The following is a 17,088-nucleotide window of genomic DNA, read 5'->3' on the forward strand; positions in this document are numbered from 1 at the left end:
AATTTCTTTTCACCTTGAATACATTGCAGTAAAACTGCATGCATTTTCTCGAATTAGAAATTTACAGTAGCATATGGGTGGCTCAGTTGGTTAAGCATCTGACTCTTGATTTCAGTTCAGGTCATGATCTCATGGTTTCGTGGGATTGTGAGCCCCATGTCAGGCTCTGCACTAACAGCATGGAGCCTGCTCGGGATTCTGTATCTCCTTCTGTCTCTACCCCTCCCCTGCTTGCATTTTCTATCTCTCAAAAATAAATAAACATTTAAAGGAAAAAGAAATTTATATTAGCATATATTAATGATTTAAAAAGGGTGGGAGACTCCTTTTAAAAGAAATGGTAACTTTCTGAATTGCAAGATTAAATAGAGAAAGCAAAAAATCCATATGAAAACCTTTGGTAATTAGAAAGTTGGAATTTGGTAATTAGAAAAAGATTAGAGAATTACTAGATTTACAAGCTATGATCATCTCTGAAAATTATACTAAGTAGAAAATATTTGTGAAAATTTCTGGAAGTCTGTTAATACTCACCAAGATTTTGAAAACTCCATGAAGTGGGACTTAGAATAAAGTCCTTATGTAACCAAATAAATCAGCTCGATTATACTGCTGTGGTCCAGGCAAAAGAGTGCCAAGCAGGAGACAGGGAAAATAAGTTCTACGTGGTTCTGGCTATACCATTTACTGACCTGGGGGCCCTTGAAAGTCCCCATGTTCTTGGGGACCAACTGCACCTCCTCTGAGAAACTGAGAATTCGGAAAGTCAAATTCTGAGTTCTTTCTACTTGGAAAATTCCTTAATTTTATAACATTTAGAAGCTTCTATACTTAGGCAATTGAAACTCATTGTTTCTACCTAACTCAAAAGAGATTATGACAAAGAAGGGAAATGAAGACAGGACTCTGCAAAAGGTCATTAACGCTGAGGGAAGTGATTTTTACCTGAGGAAGAAAGAAGTGTTAATGGTCCCATTTGGGAGCCCTTAGGTCAGGCTTACTTTCTTGAATTCTCGTGCAAACTTACCACTATTATCGCTGGGCTGGCCTTCTTCCTCATTTCCTTGGAATGTGCCTTGCTCAATTATTCAGTTGGTTAAAGCTTCCAGTCACAAGTCTAAAGCTCCCTGGTATGTGCCTGCCTTGACCCGCTTTAATAACTCGATAGGTTCATGTGGCTGCCAAGGTTACATTAAAATTCACCCATACAATACATTCTAATTGTCAGAACTTTCTTCCAGGCATGTTTTCATTTTATGATCATTAGTGATATCACAAAATATTTTTGTAGGAAAAATGTCACTATTTTATTTTGTGTTTGCTCTAGAAGTTATGAAGAAGCCAAAGATCTCAGGATCATTTCAGGGCTTCAGAGGGAACATTTGGCAAACAGCATGTTTCCAAACACTTTCAAATCATTTAATTGGGCTTCTTAAGTAAACAAAGGGTAAACACAAGTTGCTTGCCCGGTTTCTTTTTCATGCCCCTTTTCAAATGATCACTGAAAATTCTTGTAACATTTCACATGCCAAGACTATCCCTCTTGACCTAAGTTAGATGTTGGTTTCCATATAGAGTCGTAGTATCCCTACTTAGGAATTCTTATTCTTAGTTAACGAAAAAGTTGTTATAAGGTTAAGTACCTGTCCTTCATAATGGATTTAGTTTGGGGAGTAAGGATACTGGTACCAATTTCAATTCTGATCACCAATAGGGTGTCTTAAAATTCAACTCAGTTCTGACAATATCTACCTGGAAATAGTGCAAGATGCCACAGTTTAAGGGCTCAGTTACACAAGACTGTCCTCATTTCACATGCCAATCACATGTCCAGCTTGTTACCTATGCTTTTGAACTACTGGCTATTAGTCCTACAAATTAAAGGCTCCCAACACCCCTCTATCCCATCACAGAACTCCGCTTACTTGCTAGATCACCAGTATATAAAAGAATATAACTCAGGAACAGCCAGAGAGGAGGGATGCATAGAGCTAGGTAGGGGGCAGAGGTGTGGAACTTTGAGGCCCTCTCTGAGCAAGCCATTCTCCTTGAATCTCCACATATTCACCAATCCGGAAGCTTTTGGGGTTTTATTGGAGGCTTCATTACATAGGCATCTGAACCCATCTTTTTGGGTTTTATTGGAGGCTTTGTTACATAGGCATGATTGATCAAATTGTTGGTCATTGGCCATTGATTCAACCCCAGCCTCTCTCCCACGGGGGTCAGGGGTGAAACTGGAAGTTCTAACCCTCTAATCACATGGTTGATTCTCCTGGCAACAAACTCCATGCTTAGGTGAAGTCCAAAATTTACCTCATAAATGTAACAAAATACACCTTTGTGCTCTCATCATTAGGTAATTCCAAGAGTTTTAGGAGCTCTGTGCCAGAAACAGGGATAAAGACCAAGGTTTATTTCTTATAAAGCACAATATCACAGAAAAATAACATTTCACTTTACATTTTATAGCACTTTTATATTATAGAATCCGTCTTGGCTAAATTTGGAAATGGAATTTTGGAGAATGGAGAACTTTCAAGAATTTGGAGTCTTTTAGTCATGTTAAAAAAAGAAGTGCAACTGAATAAAATTTAAAGGTCTTATTGGCTTTATTCCACAATTTACTCATTCAGCAGCATCTCATCTAGCAAATACAAAGGAGCCCCAAGGAGCTGTACAAAATGGAAGACTTTTTTTGGGGTGTAAAGGGAGATAGAAACAAGGAAGGAGCAGATGGTTTCAGGCAAGGTCACCTTTCTATGGGGACAGAAAGAGTTCTATCAGGTAGATTACCTCATTAGTGCTAACCAGGTAACTCCAGGTTGACTGGTTAAAGGTTTCATTCCTGGGAGAGGCTGCAATTAAGTTAGTTATTAAGCCACGGTTTGCTGATATGGGGCTTAGCACAAGTGACTCCATTTTAATCCTGTTGTCTCTTTTTAACAGTAATATGACCTTAATCTGGTACTCCTTTTACAGAAAAATCTGCATTGGACTGATTTGAATTTTACATGAAATATACAAGAAGGCTTGGGTCTCCAACCTGCTAGAACTCTAAGAAGCGAGAGGAAAGATGGTTTACTCACTGCCTTAAGGAAAATTCTCTGCTAATGCTTGAATTAGCAATACCTGAAGTAAAACTTATATAGAAATAAAGCATAATTAAATAATACAGTAATTCCATTTGAGAATAAAATATATTTAATACATAGTATTTGAGTGAAAAAGTTTTCTAGTATGCCAACAACATTGTATTCCTTTGTACGAGATATGAAAACAATGGGCACCGTTACTTTATAGTTGATTTAATAAAAATATCGGGAATAGAAACATGTGACCATGAGTGTTGATACCATAGAATGTTAGGCAAACCACTTTTTAAAGTCTTCAACTTGAAAGAGGTTCATTTTGTTTTGCGATGACTGGACACATTAAAATAATGGAAGATACTTAGAATTAATAATAGCAAGTAGCATCATATTGTTCTTTCTTTATAAATTGGAATTTAAAGCTGTCCAATATATGCAGTTATATATGTGGATGCTAAACCAATCTATATAATACTGTGGAAAGTGTGAAAGTGAGTCAACTGTTGAAGTTGAAAGTGCTAAACCAATCTATATAATGCTGTGGAAAGTGTGAAACCAATCTATGTTAAACCAATGATGCTAAACCAATCTATATAATACTGTGGAAAGTGTGAAAGTGAGTCAACTGTGTGAAAGTGACTCACTTGTTGAAGTTGCTAGTTGCCATTGCTGAGTTATTTAAAAGACCAAGAAGGCATTTGTGCTACTTTTTTTTTAAACCACTGGTTATTTTTCCAGACATCAATGAATGTGAAATTGGAGCACACAACTGCGACAGACATGCTGTATGTACCAACACGGCAGGAAGCTTCAAATGTAGCTGCAGCCCCGGGTGGATCGGAGATGGCATTAAGTGCACTGGTGGGTTGGAAAACAGCAGCAGTTGCTTCTCATGAGCTGCCTGGACTATAAACATGAAAATATTTATTCTGTAAAAAATTTGTATACTATTGACTTTAAAGGTCATGCTTTCTGTTCGTAACGATGTGACTTTTTTCCATAAGATCTGGATGAATGCTCCAATGGAACCCACATGTGCAGCCAACATGCAGACTGCAAGAATACCATGGGCTCTTACCGCTGCCTTTGTAAAGAAGGATACACGGGCGATGGCTTCACTTGTACAGGTAGGCTTGTGTGGGGAACAACTGCGGAAATGGAAATCAGAGAAGCCAGGTGTTTCACAGCTTTCAGACCATCAGGTTTTCTCCTGAAGTTTGGGTCAGTTATAGACAACTTCTAATAGAAAAGATTAGTTATGTGAAACTACATGCCTGTGGAATGGAAATTTGGAGCCAGGTCCATTAGGGAGACTTCAGAAGCTACTAAAAATACATACATATATACAGTTATATAGTTGATGGGTATCATTGTATGCAATGATGTCATTACTTTTTTTAAAAAAATTATGCTTTTTTTTATAATCCTTAGCCTTTATATTTTTGTGCCTATTTCTCACTGTGGGCTTCGTTCCTATACCAAACCTGAGTGAGCTTGCTGTACGAAGCTATGTATGAAGGGATGCAGATGTTCTAGATCTCAATAAGATACTGAGATCCATTTCATAGGACTTGAAAGCATTAATATATCCTGAACATTCTGCTCACAGGACATCACTTAAACATAAAAGAAACTAAGGCCCAGTCAGTGATTTGCCTGGAATTTTTCCAACTCATTGAAAATTTTTAGCATATTTGAAATTGTTTATGTCTAATTCAGTGAAATTTTGTCATCATAAACCTTCCATTACTTCTTAGAAAATATTCAAAATTTCACATATCAGACATACATGGTCCATGTACTTGATATTTAATGCCTGTGGTTATTAGCAAAACTGAGTCAAAATTAAGCAGACAGGAACGTTTGGCTTCCTTTGTAGTTGCTGTTCCAGGTGTTTTGCTGCCCATCTGAGCTGAGTCTGAAACCTAAGAAATAGGCACAAATCATGGCATGTTATTTCCTGTCATGGATGTGTCCTCATGTGGGTGACCCTGCTTGAAAAAGCCTTAATTTGAATGATTCATTTGACTTATTATTCACTTTACATCACTAGGGGCAATTTAGCATTCAGGATTCTGAATCTGAACCCCATATTCATGGACTATTCAATACTAACATTCAAAGGAGAAAAAAGAATGAGTTTCAATGTATCACATAGAAATTTGATGAAACACTGCAATACTCAGGAAGTTGATAATGATAAAAAATGTCAGATGTGAGGAACTAGGAACCTCCTGACTAAGGAAGAGTAACTTGTGTTTCTTTCTGGCTGTAGATCTTGATGAGTGCTCTGAGAATCTGAATCTGTGTGGCAATGGCCAGTGCCTAAATGCCCCAGGAGGATACCGCTGTGAATGTGACATGGGCTTTGTGCCCAGTGCTGATGGGAAAGCCTGTGAAGGTAACTGATGGGGAAGCTGCCGGGGCCCTTGTAAAGCCTGACAAGATGAGGTTATTTAAACATTCCTGATTTTGGGGGCGCCTGGGTGGCGCAGTCGGTCAAGCGTCCGACTTCAGCCAGGTCACGATCTCGCGGTCCGTGAGTTCGAGCCCCACGTCGGGCTCTGGGCTGATGGCTCAGAGCCTGGAGCCTGTTTCCGATTCTGTGTCTCCCTCTCTCTCTGCCCCTCCCCCGTTCATGCTCTGTCTCTCTCTGTCCCAAAAATAAAAATAAACGTTGAGGAAAAAAAAAAAACAATTAAAAAAAAAAAAAACATTCCTGATTTTTTTTTTTAACTGAGGTGTGTTTTGGCTTCACATCTAAGCTGGTCAATTCAGTTTGTGGAGGTATTAGGTCTCCAGCTGGATGATTTCTCTTTGTACAGAGAAAATCTCAACTTTCTGACCACAAGCTGCACAGCCAACCGTGGCCAGATGGTCTACACGAGTATACCCATTGGCCATAGGAGAGAGACACTAACAAGGTGTGGTTAACTCAGTGCAACTTGTTTATCCCCATGGCTGGGGGAAAGAGCTCCAAGTGCCCTGATAATGTCCTCTTGAAGGATTCTCTTTAAATATGTTTTTAATCTCTTCTATGGTTTGGTTTCTAGAAATAAAAGCTTTAAAATAATAGAGCAGATAATCTCCTCCATATGTAGAATAATGTACTGGGTTTGTCTCACATGGTCTCTAAATATCTAATACATGTGAATATGGAACAATCCTTTGCAAATCCATTCAGTAAGGGATAATGTTATATGTCATGCTGTCTCCCAGTGCAAGTCTCTGTCTTTCTGAGAAGTGTTGGTCAGACAAGAAGAATCCTGGGAGCCTGTTGGCTAAGGCTGGCACCCACTAGGAAACACAAGGTTCTTCTCTTTCCCCACACTTGTCAACTCTAAGTGCATTATCCCTCACTGACAAGAATTAGTGTCTACCATGAACTAAAAAGATTTCAGTAGAAATAAACAAATGATAACCATTGACAGTAGAAGTTTAAACAAGACCCTGATTAATGTCATAACTAATAATTGTTGCTTGGTAATTGGACATTAACTCAAAATCAGTCTTTAGTTATGGCGTGTATACTAATTCCCTCATACAGTTCTATGTAAATACTTTTCTTTGTTATGGAGCCATTAGGTGTTCTTTATACAGTTTATATTAAATATGCAGAGTTTGATATAAAATTCTTCTGAAGCAAGAAACCAGATTATGCTCTTGACCATGTGCCTAATACGTTGTTTACTTTTGTTACTCTGAACATCCAAGGAAAACAGGTACTGTGCCACTTCTGGTAACCTAAATAGGCACAAAGTTTTGCTTCTTTTCATGCTATAAGGGAAGGTTGTGTTTGTTTGTTTGTTCTTAATATAAATCATTGCCTGCAGAGTGGTTATAGCTATTTAAAGCCAGTCTCAAGGCTGATAATGTGCCTGTGTGTCAATTACACACGCAGAACATTAATGTGAGGCGGGGACCAAGGCCTGGAAGAAGTGTCTGCAGTTTTGGATCTCCATCAACAATAGCAAGCACACAACATAGCACTAGGGTACAGAAGATTATAAAACTGATTACAAAAGTTACCACAAAGCCTTTGTGGTCTGTAAAATTTTATAACCCATGATAAAAAACAATTACTGTATAGATAAGAACAACAAAAGAATTTGGTCTAAGGTAGCCTTTTTGACTTTTACTTCACAAAAATGACATGGATCTATGTGAAAGACCAGAAATTATATACATGAAATGCTTAGCCTACTGCTTGGCATGTAATGGAGGCTGAAAAAAGTGAGCTCTCACGTAAGAGGCTTCACTACACTTGGCAAATCATCTAACAGGCTTTAGGAGAAGCATGTGGATTGATGTTAGGTGGTCTTCATTTTCTTTTTTTTTTATTTATTTATTTTGAGAGAAAGAAAGAGAGCACAAGCAGGTGAGGGGTCAGAGAGGGGGAGAGACAGAATCCAAGGCAGGCTCTACACCATCAGTGCAGAGCCCAATGCGGGGATTGAACTCACAAACCTTGAGATCATGACCCGAGCTGAGACCAAGAGTTAGATGCTTAGCCTCCCAGACACCCCAGCAGTCTTCATTTTCTTGATAACATGAGGTGCCTAATGACACTGGGCATTTCCTTTAGCAAAATAATAATAATAATAATAATAATAATAATAATAATAATAATTTCTCCCCCTTTGTATCCCTTCCCAAGATATCGACGAGTGCTCCCTTCCGAACATCTGTGTTTTTGGAACTTGCCACAACCTTCCCGGCTTGTTCCGCTGTGAGTGCGAGATAGGCTATGAACTGGACAGAAGTGGTGGGAATTGCACAGGTAAGACATCCATTCCCATCGAAATCTGCTCCCAGGTGTCCTGAGGACCTGGCTCTTGGGGTATCACTGGGACCTCACAAGAATATTCACAGAGTCACAGAATTAATTTCCTGGAACGGGGTACATGTAAGGATGCAGAGGAAAGAGTGGCAGACGATCGAAGGAACAGAGTTTATAGCCTCACAGTCAAGTTCATAGCTATAGAAGAATGTTCTAGGGGTGCTCTGGCTGAAAGGTCTCCCAGCCATTCCTTTTCTCCTTAGGCACATTTTCAGAAAGGTTCCTTTTGAAGGCCGTGCACTGGGATCATGAGTCTTCTCCTGGCACTTCTCCATTGTAACACCCACTCCTTCCCATCGTGGCCTGTCCGTGGTCACCAGAGAATGTGATACAGAGAGCACAGCCACCAATTTCTAGTGTGTAGATCATTTTCTTATAGAGCAGGGGACTCTCAGGGAACATAGGAAAAAAAAATTAGAAACGCTATAGGCCCTCTGTGGACCGTCACTTGGTTCCCTTTGGCACTGAGTTAAGACTTTGCAAGACATCTGCATTCTCTTTCCTGGGCCACTGGTCTATTCAAGGATATTGAGGAAACATGTTCCATTCTGGATAGGCCCAGGATTTCAGGGGAAAATTTTTTTTTCCAGTTACCTAAACAAGCTGTGATTCAGTTGCTCTCCAGTTTATGACCACCACCACCACCACCATGACCACCTCCCTGAAATAAATCTAGACCAGGGTATTCCTCCCAAAGGCATTCTTCTGTCTTTTTTGTTTTGTTTTTTTTGTTGTGTTTGTTTTGTTTTGTTTTGATGGGAACTCATGACACCAAGCCAGGCCTCTAGCATGCCTCAGGAAGTTGCCTCTCCAGGGCCCATATGCCTTCCTCAGTGCCCCAGCTTACCATCAGCATCATTCTGTCTGACCTCATTTCTATTAGTCTTCCCTGTCCCTCCAAGTTCACATGCAATCTGAGCAAATGAATTTTCTGCAGTGGAACCTACAGGAAGGTTACCAGGTCCACAGCAGGCTGGGAGGGAAACCCAAGGAGAAAGGTATCCTCATTTCCCGTTCTCTTCTCTCTGAGTCAGCTTGTCTGTTCTTAAGTATTTCATCAGTGTTCAAAACAGACAAAAGGATTACACGAGGTGGAATTTGCCAAAACCCACATCTTAAATCCGGAAGTCTGTACATATTTTTGGAATAGAAACTGAAAGGGAAATATTCCACACAGCATCAATGATGGGAGAGTGACTCTTAGCAGGCTTGAGGAAGCACACTAAGCCTTGTGCGTGTGTCTGCCTTGTACTCAGCTGCACCGAGGCGAGCGTGCCCGGTTGGGGAAACAGCAGAAGTTGCCTGCTCCTAAGGGTTCCCTGGGACATCTTGCTCTAATTTGATGAAATAACAAGCCGCACATATTAAATATATTTTCTTAAAACCTGTGTCTGAATTTTTGGTTGACCGAGGTCACAGTAGTGTTTTCCTTTCAGTTACCTTGACTGGAATATTTTTCCTAGTTCCAAAGTTATATTTTCTCCTGATGACAAATTTGAATGCTAAATGTGTTCCAGGGGAAAAAGACCAAAGACTATGACATATTTCCTTCCTGAGGGGTTTTTATTTCAGAAGTGGAAGACCGTATTTCTAGGCGTAATGTAACTAGTAACTCTTAAAATTCTTGTTGGGAGCCCCAGATCCACTGCTACCGTTGTATGGTGACGTCTGCCCCACATTGGCTGATAATTGTGCCCCTTGCTGTGTGGTTTTAGACGTTAATGAGTGTCTGGATCCAACCACGTGTATCAGTGGGAACTGTGTCAACACTCCAGGCAGCTATACCTGTGACTGTCCACCCGACTTTGAGCTGAATCCAACTCGAGTTGGCTGTGTTGGTAAGATCTTAAAACTTTTTAGAGAGTATACTTTTACTTTGAAAGCAGCATTGAACATTCCATTCTCAATTTTTAAAAAAGTAATACCATAAAAATTTAAACATTGCCTAAATCTGATTTATACTTTCAGTTATTTTTTATTCTGTAGGTAAATTCCCAGTATATGTGTTTGGGCACTTCTTAGTTTCGTGGTAAAAGTAAATTGTAGTGTTTAAACAGTTTCTGAAATGGATTTCAATATCCAGCCCTCCCATAGAGAGAATATTCTTGACACTCTTTTGTTTATACATGGTAAATAGATACCCGCTCTGGAAATTGCTATCTGGATGTTCGACCTCGAGGAGACAATGGAGATACAGCCTGTAGCAATGAAATTGGAGTTGGTGTCTCCAAGGCTTCCTGCTGCTGTTCTCTGGGTAAAGCCTGGGGTACTCCTTGTGAGCTGTGCCCTCCTGTGAACACATGTAAGTGTACATCCTCCTGTTTATTATTATTATTCCTGCTCAGGCCGGTTCTCCTTTCTAGATCCACAGGACAGAAGCTACAGAAAGAGGCAGCTGCCTCCAGTCTCTAGTCTTTAGTCAGGGAAAGGAGATCAAACCTCTCAGCCCTATTGAGGGACCCCATTCCCAATTTGGGTGTCAGAAGAGTCCCCAGTTGGCTTGTACTAAAAGGGCAGGCAGGTGACATTTCATTTCTATGTGAGTGAAAAGTACATAGCGCTATTTTAAAGAAGATTTTTACAGGCTAGGTTACTTACATAATATTGCTTACCTTCCAGGAACACATCGATAGATGTGTGGGCTAGTTATCAAAAGCTCTAGGATAGGTTAGACCCTTGGTCCCTGGTAAAAGAAAAGTGATTAGTTAAGTAAATCCGAAAGGGAAGGTTATTTCTATTCTTATGGTATTACTTGAAAGAAAGCTTTAGAATGTGATTTTAAGGACATAAATAAGTCTCCTAAAAATAGAAAAGGCTTCACATTTTTCTAAGTGGGTCCTATATGAGGATTCAGTCAGATGTGGCTTCTTAGGCAAAGGTTGATGCTGCTGCTAACAGTGTATATTGGGATAGGTACTGATTCTTTCTCTGCGGAAGGCTCATTTATTCACTTTTTCTAAAATTATTTGTTGGGTACCTAGAGTGTGTACTCTGAGTGTGCAAAGATGAATTAGACTAGATTCTGCCCTCCAGAAGTGTACAGCTAGCAAAGTGTGACCCAAACATAAAAGCTGTAATTGAGTGTAGGTCTCAATAAGGGAAGAAAGAACAGAAACAGTGCCATGAGCAGGAGAAAGAGCACTCCTCGCTCCAGTTAGGACTCTATATCACTTGGCACTGATGTATCTTTGGGCAAATTACTTAGCAAGACTTGAACTTCCTCATTCATATAATGCCTCATAGAATTAAAAGAAGTCATTCATGTCAAGCACTCAGCACAGGGATGAAGGCTTAGCAGGCACCTTCTTTCTTCTCTTCAGAAAGGGAAGTCAGTTCTGAAATGGCAGAGGTGGTGATGACCTTGTGCGTTTTTTCCCTGGGCCTTGAAGGCAGGGTGTGACCTGAAAAAGGAGACTTAAAAAGAGTGTATGATTAGAGGAAGAGGAGGAAAGAGAAAAATGAAAGAGGGAGGTAGTTAATTTCATTGACGTTGAAAGAAGCAAACCAAGGTGTTTAAGTAGGGGAGTCAGCTCTATTGATTAATAATGATTAGCAAAGCAGAGTTCCTGGGTGGCTCAGCTGGTTAAGTGGCAAACTCTTGGCTTTGGCTCAGATCATGGTCTCACAGGTTTACTGAGATCCAACCCTGTGTCAGGCTCCACATGGAGCATGGAGCCTGCTTGGAATTCTCTTTCTTGTACTCATAAACAAACAAACAACTTAAAAAAAAATTATTAGTAAAGCAATAGGTCCACACTACCCCAAACTGGATCAGACCTGGAACTGAAATATATACATGTGTACATTTAGGCATATACACATAGCATTTCAGAAAGCCAGGAGAGGGATTATCAGATTTGGAAAGATTAGGATGATTATGAAAGAGCCAATTTTTATCAAAGCTCACCAGGATGACACAGCAGATTAGGTTCATTTTTTTTTAAGTTTATTTATTTATTGAGAGAAAGAGCACACGCACGCGCACACACGCGTGTGCGTGGGAGGGGCAAAGAGAGAGAGAATCCCAAGCAGGCTCCATACTCCGCAGTGAGCCTGATGTGGGGCTCTGTCTCACAACCATGAGATTGCGACCTGAGCTGAAATCAAGAGTCAGATGCTTAACTGACTGATCCACTCAGAGGCCCCAGTTAGGTTCATTCTTACTCGCATGTGCCTGTAAGTATCACACTGCTGGCGCATGGCACTGAAATAAATGTTCTTGAGTGAAATACTTGAATGACAGAATTAATGGATAAAATCAAAGGACAATGTAGAAAGTTGGTTTGGGAAACCAAGGGAATCAGTATTGCACTCAGTAAAATAGAGGGGCAAGAAAGATCTCTAGGCATTAAAGACAAAAGTGGGATGGGAACCAGGAAAGAACAGCTTTCCCTAAGGTTCTATTTGGAAAGAGTTTTGGAGACAGGCTGATTAACATTATTAAGGGAGGCAGTAATTCCCAGGAAGTAAGGCTGAACAAAATGTAAAAATGGAGGAGTTTGTTAGAAAATAAAAAGGGGAAGAAAATCTTTACAAAGAAGTAGTGATGACAATAACTACTACTTCATCACTACTAGTGATGAACGTGAATAAAACATGTTCACAGGAACATGAGGCCAGGAGGGTAGGTGGTGGGTCCAAAGACTGAGGACAGTGGCCTTCCATCTTTCTGGCACCCTTAGTAAAAGCCATTTGAAAATAACACGCATACACACAGTTGTTAACTTGCTTAAGATGGGTGGGGTAACTGCTAAGGATTCCTGAAAATGAATATTTTCAGTTGGCTATGTCAGTATTTCTCTTGAGGATACGATTTCTAGAAATTTTAGATTCAAAAGAACTCCATTTGATTTTTTTGTTTCAATAGCTGAGTACAAAATTCTTTGTCCTGGAGGAGAAGGTTTTCGGCCCAACCCTATCACTGTCATCCTGGAAGGTAATTCTGTATCCTTGATCTTAAAGTATGCGCATTTTGAACTTCCTTGGGTTTATTTACAGTGCTGAAGAAATGCTGTTGTTTTCATTTTGACAGACATTGATGAGTGCCAGGAGCTCCCAGGACTGTGCCAAGGCGGGAAATGTATCAACACCTTCGGCAGTTTCCAGTGCCGCTGTCCAACCGGTTACTACCTGAACGAAGATACCCGAGTGTGTGACGGTAAATGGTCCTTTAGGAGGATGAGTTCTTTCAGCTATTGAGAACTGACCTCAAAAGCCAGTATACAGTCACCAGTAAAACTAAGAATTTAGCTATACAGCGCAATGGTCTAAACATGAACCTAGCCAGGTAAATGTGCCATACTTGTGGCAGCTTGCATGAATGTTACTGATGGGATATCATTTCTGATACGCCCCAAATATTCCTCTTCTTCTGAGAAAAGTGGAGTTTTATTATCTTAGGCCATTGTCTCACTTATGCCTGCAGTTTTCTGGGCTCTTGAGAAAAGCCATTTATATTAGAGTAGCTCAGGTCTCATTTCAAGGACCTCTGTATTCTGGGAAGCACTGAGTTCCTCTTCTTCCTGGTCTTTACCACTTATCTGTACTAATGAACCAAAATGAGCTTCTCTTAAAAAGGCAGCCTCTTTGGTCTAATGATGTAAGTGATAATTCCTGTTCATCCTGTGTTATTGGAAAGATGGAGAATATTGACCGCTTCTGGCTTTCAAAGCACTTGGGCCATAGACTGTGGTGGGAAAGATGGTTTTCATCTATATGAGGGAGTCACATGACTAGTTAGGAAGATACTTCCCTGTATCCTGGAGGAGAAATATGCCTCTGGCTCTCCAAAAGACTTATGAGGTGACTTCGATAAAGGATGACCTCACTGTGTATTAATTGAGTATCACAGTGTATATAACACAGCTCTAAGACCCCTGGAATCAACAAAGATTAGAGTCAACCTCTGTGTTTGAAAATGGGGATAGAGGTGTTAAACACCTACTTCCATTCTACCTTACCAATGCAAATTCATGAAAGTGGTTGTTGAATGGCTTCAGGGTCTATTATATTCTTCCACAGATTTTGTGAACATATGACATATTAGCGGTCTTTCTGAAGGATTTCTCCACATCTCCATCTCTGCATGCCTTTCAGGATGTTATGGACTCATCTATTAGGAACTCCTATCAGAAGGCAAAACCTTTTTTTCTGGCACTTCCTTTCCTGAAAACATACACATTAGCATAGGCAAAGGGCACCGATGAATTAAACATCTATTTTTGTTATCCAGATTTCAAAGTGCCCTGTGGATTTTCTCCTCCATTGTCGACATTTATGTTGACACTGAGTATCAGGCCATTCCAAAGAGTGAAGCTTTCATATTCGTATACCACTTTGTGTCTGGATTACAGATGTGAATGAATGTGAGACTCCCGGAATCTGTGGTCCGGGGACGTGTTACAACACCGTTGGCAACTACACCTGTATTTGCCCTCCAGACTACATGCAAGTGAATGGGGGGAATAATTGCATGGGTAAGTTCAAGTTTTTTCTTAATCTTGCATGTCCGATCTTCATCTGTGAAGAGAAAAAGAGCTTGTAAGCCCAGCACTTGGTCCTTAGTGTTATGTTACTCATCAGACCGAGTGCTGCCTGCCACCCTTCCACTGTCTTTGTGAGAGCCTCCTCCCTTGTAAACCATAAGCTTGGCCTTTTTTCCCCACCTTGTGTGGGTGGTTGGGAGTTTTCTTTAAAATGTAATGTTGGAAAATCCCAAACAACGGTTTAATAGTACTTCTTTTGTTTGACTTTGGGTGTATCTTTATACAATTATATTTACAGCACTGACTTACAGTATTAAAACATCATGAGTCGGAAATGAGAAAATTACTGCCAAATAGCAGTGGAGAATTGTTACTAAGAGTCTGGGTGGAGAGTCGTGTAAAGTTTATTAATGCTGCGGCTCCATAATGACTTAGTTCTGTGGCCCCAAATCCCAGGGAATACATTTCTCAAAGTCCCCTTTCTTATAGCGGCAGATGTGGATAGAAAATTGGGTAAGAGCAGGCTGTTCCTGCTCTCATCCAAGTCAAGTTACAATAAAATCCAAAAGAAACATACTCCTTGAGTATCCCCTTAGACATCCGGTGTGCTTTCCCCATGGTATCACCATCCCCTTCCCTCTAGATATGAGAAGAAGTTTGTGCTACAGAAACTATTACGCTGACAACCAGACCTGCGACGGAGAACTTTTGTTCAATATGACCAAGAAGATGTGCTGTTGTTCCTACAACATTGGCCGGGCCTGGAATAAGCCCTGTGAACAGTGTCCCATCCCAAGCACAGGTGAGTTGCACCATTACCAAAAACATAGGTTGATAAGTTACCCATGGATTGTTGAGAGAAATGAGTCTCAGCCAGGCAAGAAAAAAGTCCGTCGTTTATCTTCCTAAGCAAAAAATTAGCTCACAGAGGCAACTGTGTAAGTTCACAGTTGATTCTGGTCCTTCCAGCTGAAAATTGAGTCACAGAACACACTGTCTAATTTGTACACTAGTTCACTCGCCAGACTTACAGACTCAGCATAGAGGGGAGAAACAGAAACACTGTTATCGTTATGGAGTTCACCACGTAACTGAAAGACTAGAAACGTTAGGCGAAGCGATATGACAAATAGGTGAACCATATTCCTATTATTCTTACTTATTTATAACTGATCTTGTTCCAAAAAGAATTTAAGGCAGCCCACAAAGATTTGAATGTAAAATAAGAAGGCCTAAGGCAAATGGCAAACAAGGGTAAGAAACTTGGAGTAAGGAGCGAGGCTAATACGCAAAAATCCAAGCTGGGAATTTCTACACACTTGCCAAAGATGAGCAATAAGTTTGGCTCCAAACTTTCTAGCAGCTCATATAAAAAGGGGGAGATAATCAAGTCTAAGAGTCTCAATGACTATAAAGCAAACTAAACACTACAGGAAAGTGCAACTCTTCATGGTACTGAGATTGGAGAGAAATTTTTTCTTATATCCTCATAGAGAAAAATCTATGTAATGTTATTTGTTTAAAAACAAAAAAGTCTAACCCATGTCCTTGGAGTAAATGAAGTGAAGTGGTGTGTGGTTCTTATACAGTAAATGATGACATCATTTACTAATGTTCTTATTTAGAGTTAAATAAACTGTGATGCAGTTATTGATAGTATTCTGTGGTACCTACTCTGTTCCCCACAGTGATCTGTAAGATACTAAATCTCTTGTCTGGTTCTATCTGATTACATGTGAAACAGAATATTCTTTTTTTTAGTAAAATATACCAGTTCCTCCATTGTTTACTCTAGAAATAATGTATTAATCATCACTTAGAATTACCTATGAGTTATCCACAGTCTGCAAGACGTCTCTCGACCAGGGGTTGGCCAGGTACAGCCCCTGGGCCAAATCTAGCCCACACTAATTTTTGTGTGGCCCAAAGCTGAGAATGGTTTTTACATGTTTTAAAAGGTTGGGGAATATCAAAAGAATAATATGTTATGTCCCAAAAAGTATATGAACTTCAAATTTTCGTGTCTATAAATAAAATCATATTAGAACACAGCCACACAAATTTTTTTTTTATTTTTTTAACGTTTATTTATTTTTGAGACAGAGAGAGACAGAGCATGAACAGGGGAGGGTCAGAGAGAGGGAGACACAGAATCTAAAACAGGCTCCAGGCTCCAAGCTGTCAGCACAGAGCCTGATGTGGGGTTCGAACTCATGGACCGCGAGATCGTGACCTGAGCCGAAGTCGGCCGCTAAACTGACTCAGCCACCCAGGCGCCCCCACAACCACACAAATTTGATTACATATTTCCTGTGGCTGCTTTCATAGGATAGTTGAGTAGTTTTAATAGAGACTGCACAGCCTACAAAACCTAAAATATTTACTCTTTAGTCCGTTAAGAAAGAAATTGCTAACCCCTGATCTTCACCAATGGTCTTCAAATCTTTTGATCATACATACCTATCAGTTAAAAAGCAGGGGGGTTACACCTATTTGATGTGTGCGTTTCCATGTAAAAGTATATGTGTATATATCTCTACATATATTTTTCAACTAGATTGAAAAATGCATTTATTTTTGCATTTGTTATTTTCATGAACTGTTCTATTAGAAAATATATACAAAATTAATTTTTTAATTATATTTTGTGAAAAGAAATGAAAATCTTAGT

At 39.9% G+C, this 17,088-nt stretch overlaps 1 protein-coding gene across 1 annotated transcript in view; it reads left to right on the plus strand.

Annotated features, from left to right (window-relative positions):
* Window positions 1-17,088, plus strand: part of FBN1 (fibrillin 1) — a 235,761-nt gene that overhangs the window by 171,041 nt on the left and 47,632 nt on the right. The window contains exons 33-42 of the mRNA XM_043555476.1: window positions 3,831-3,953; window positions 4,097-4,219; window positions 5,368-5,493; window positions 7,750-7,872; window positions 9,648-9,770; window positions 10,070-10,234; window positions 12,800-12,868; window positions 12,965-13,090; window positions 14,286-14,408; window positions 15,061-15,219. Of these exons, the coding sequence (XP_043411411.1) occupies window positions 3,831-3,953; window positions 4,097-4,219; window positions 5,368-5,493; window positions 7,750-7,872; window positions 9,648-9,770; window positions 10,070-10,234; window positions 12,800-12,868; window positions 12,965-13,090; window positions 14,286-14,408; window positions 15,061-15,219 (1,260 nt within the window). The remainder of the gene's footprint in view (window positions 1-3,830; window positions 3,954-4,096; window positions 4,220-5,367; window positions 5,494-7,749; window positions 7,873-9,647; window positions 9,771-10,069; window positions 10,235-12,799; window positions 12,869-12,964; window positions 13,091-14,285; window positions 14,409-15,060; window positions 15,220-17,088) is intronic.

This window comes from Prionailurus bengalensis, chromosome B3 (genome assembly GCF_016509475.1).
Source record: "Prionailurus bengalensis isolate Pbe53 chromosome B3, Fcat_Pben_1.1_paternal_pri, whole genome shotgun sequence".
Lineage (NCBI taxonomy): Eukaryota > Metazoa > Chordata > Mammalia > Carnivora > Felidae > Prionailurus > Prionailurus bengalensis.